At 45.0% G+C, this 2,438-nt stretch overlaps 1 protein-coding gene across 1 annotated transcript; it reads right to left on the bottom strand.

The window, feature by feature from the left end:
* Positions 1–669: 669 nt before the first annotated feature.
* On the bottom strand, positions 670–2,181 carry LOC137265686 (octopamine receptor beta-2R-like). The gene has a single exon (XM_067801117.1). The coding sequence runs from the start codon at positions 2,080–2,082 to the stop codon at positions 760–762; it is 1,323 nt and encodes a 440-aa protein (XP_067657218.1). The 5' UTR covers positions 2,083–2,181; the 3' UTR covers positions 670–759.
* Between the last annotated feature and the right edge of the window lie 257 nt (positions 2,182–2,438).

Below are 2,438 nucleotides of genomic sequence, written 5' to 3'. Positions count from 1 at the left end.
ATGATATATGCTATTTATAACTAAGTGCAGACCTGTTGTAAAGAGTTTAATGTGAGAGGGTCGGCGATATCAGTGCTGTGTGGAAAGCCTTGCTAATGACCATGTTCTGAACAATGGCGCTTTGAAATAGTTACTGGCTAAAGGCTTGTATCCTTGTGCTAATTTCAAATTCCATTCAATCTCGAGAGTCCTTGGGACGTATTTACACTGTCGAGTCGTGTTGACATCTTGTAATCGCATTTGATAGAAATATTTGAAACGTTAACGCTCTGCACGGTGTTGTTAAAGCATATGTACGTTTATGAAACAAACATTATCTGCATCACATGCTAGCTGCACTGTCCTTTCTTTCACTTCCCCCACACCTCTTCAAGTTATCGACGATTTGCTTTTTATCACTAACGTTTGCGTCTAAAGTACGAGTGAGTATGGGAAGCATTCAAACTCAATTACAGCAGTGTAACATTATCGACTGGTTTGTCAATAGCTGTCACGCCGCCCTTGGTTGCATGAGAAATTGTGTAACAGGCAAGGTACTGTTTTTCACTCGCAGTTATATTACTAGTGAATAAAGGAAAATGTGTTACGCTATCGATATAAACGCACGAGTACCATACCTTTGAATGGATGAGCCACACCATGGATGAAAAGCAAAGAATTTTAATATCACAGGTCTGTTTGTGGCAAAATTTAACACGCACCGTATGACAGCTCCCCATTGGAAAGCACACAGTTCAGCCATGTCCATGAATGTCCATGTCAAGAGATCCGACCCGCGGAGCTTGTAGACATTCGAATGTCGGCTCCGGAATTTTTCTTCATGTCCGTGTATGCAGTGTTTAGCGCTTGGGTTGTTGGGTCGGAGCCATCACAAGGAATCATGCTTTCGATTCTTAGCAGTTTCTTAAAAGCAGTACGGAAGTCCCTGTTGAAGTAAGCATATAATATTGGATTGAGGCAGGAATTGAAATAGCCAATCCAGAAAAGCATTGACCCAATCACTGGAGGATACGGGCAACTCTCGTCGCACATTGTCGTTATAACATACCACGAAAAGAAGGGGAGAAAACATAGAATAAAGGCTCCCATAATCACCCCGAGGGTCTTCGCAGCTTTATGTTCCCTTTTCATTCTTTTTCTTTCCAGACGGGGTACACCGTCTGCTCCCCCTCGGAGGGTGCCGTTGCTATGACAATCCCGTGCATCACTGTACTGCATGTACATTGCAGTTGACTGAATGAACTTTTCCTGTTTTCTCGCCTCCATGTAGATTTTGGCGTAAACGAACACCATTATAAAACAAGGGATCCAGAACGAGACACACGATGAAACTCCGGCGTAAACCTTGTTTACAATGAAGGTACATGTCTCATGGTCATGTTCCAACTTCTGGTAGTTCTCCACGGTTGTGTAAAGTTGGGAATGAACTGGTATACAAGATATAAGGATTGATGCAACCCACGTCGTAGTCAACATAGCCGCAACGCGATGTCTAGTCATTTTATTCTCGTACTGAAGTGGATGGATAATAGCAATATAGCGGTCCATGCTTATGCAGCATAGATGTAGGATTGACGCCGTGCTGAAGAGCACGTCATTGCCGTTGAAGATGTCGCACATTGTCCGTCCCAGAACCCACTTACCACTGAGTTCCATACTTGCGCTGAATGGCATAACGAGGATTGCCACAAGCAGATCTGCGAAGGCTAAAGACACGATGAAATAGTTTGTAATTGCTCGTAATCTTTCAAACTTGATGACGCTGGAAATCACCAAAACGTTTCCAAAGACGGCACCAACCATTATCGCAACCATTATGATGCACTTGATCACAAGTACCAGTGTCTCCAGAGAATCGTTCCCTTCATTCACCTGTCCCGGTGGAGCTGACCACGTGCTGGACACGTTGGTCAAGTTTTCCCCCGTCAAATCGGACATCGTCAATGCACGTTGCCCACTCTCTCCGGGGCGTGATGTCAGTGCCCTCTTGTATGCTGCGTCCGTGAGATGTACTGTCCTCCCTCCCCGGCCCTTGTCCGATCCTATGGTCACTATACTACCCCTTCCAGCAAGGGGGTACATTAGCCACTCGGTCAGGCAATCACTGCTCTGTTCCTAATAACCACTCCGACAAACTTCGTAATATTCCAATTGCACATCACTCTTGGCTTTGTTCGGATAAGCCAGTTAACGCACTCCCGTCGAAACTTGAGCTGCTAATAAAATATAGCCTCTCCGAGAATCTCTTCGGACGATAGCGAACATTATCCACTGGCATAACGGTCACAGGAACTTATAAGTGCACAATTTGTCGATGACACCCAAGGCAGATGGGGCAACCCCCATAGCGTGCCGGACAGAGCCAAACAAGCAATATTAATAATGGGAATCCCAAAATAAGCACTCCTTCACTAACTGCGGAAAAGTCCCTTTCCCAT

Source organism: Haliotis asinina, chromosome 15 (genome assembly GCF_037392515.1).
Source record: "Haliotis asinina isolate JCU_RB_2024 chromosome 15, JCU_Hal_asi_v2, whole genome shotgun sequence".
Taxonomy (NCBI): Eukaryota; Metazoa; Mollusca; class Gastropoda; order Lepetellida; family Haliotidae; genus Haliotis; species Haliotis asinina.
Note: the sequence above shows the minus strand (reverse complement) of the source record. Positions and strands in the feature narration are given on the sequence as shown.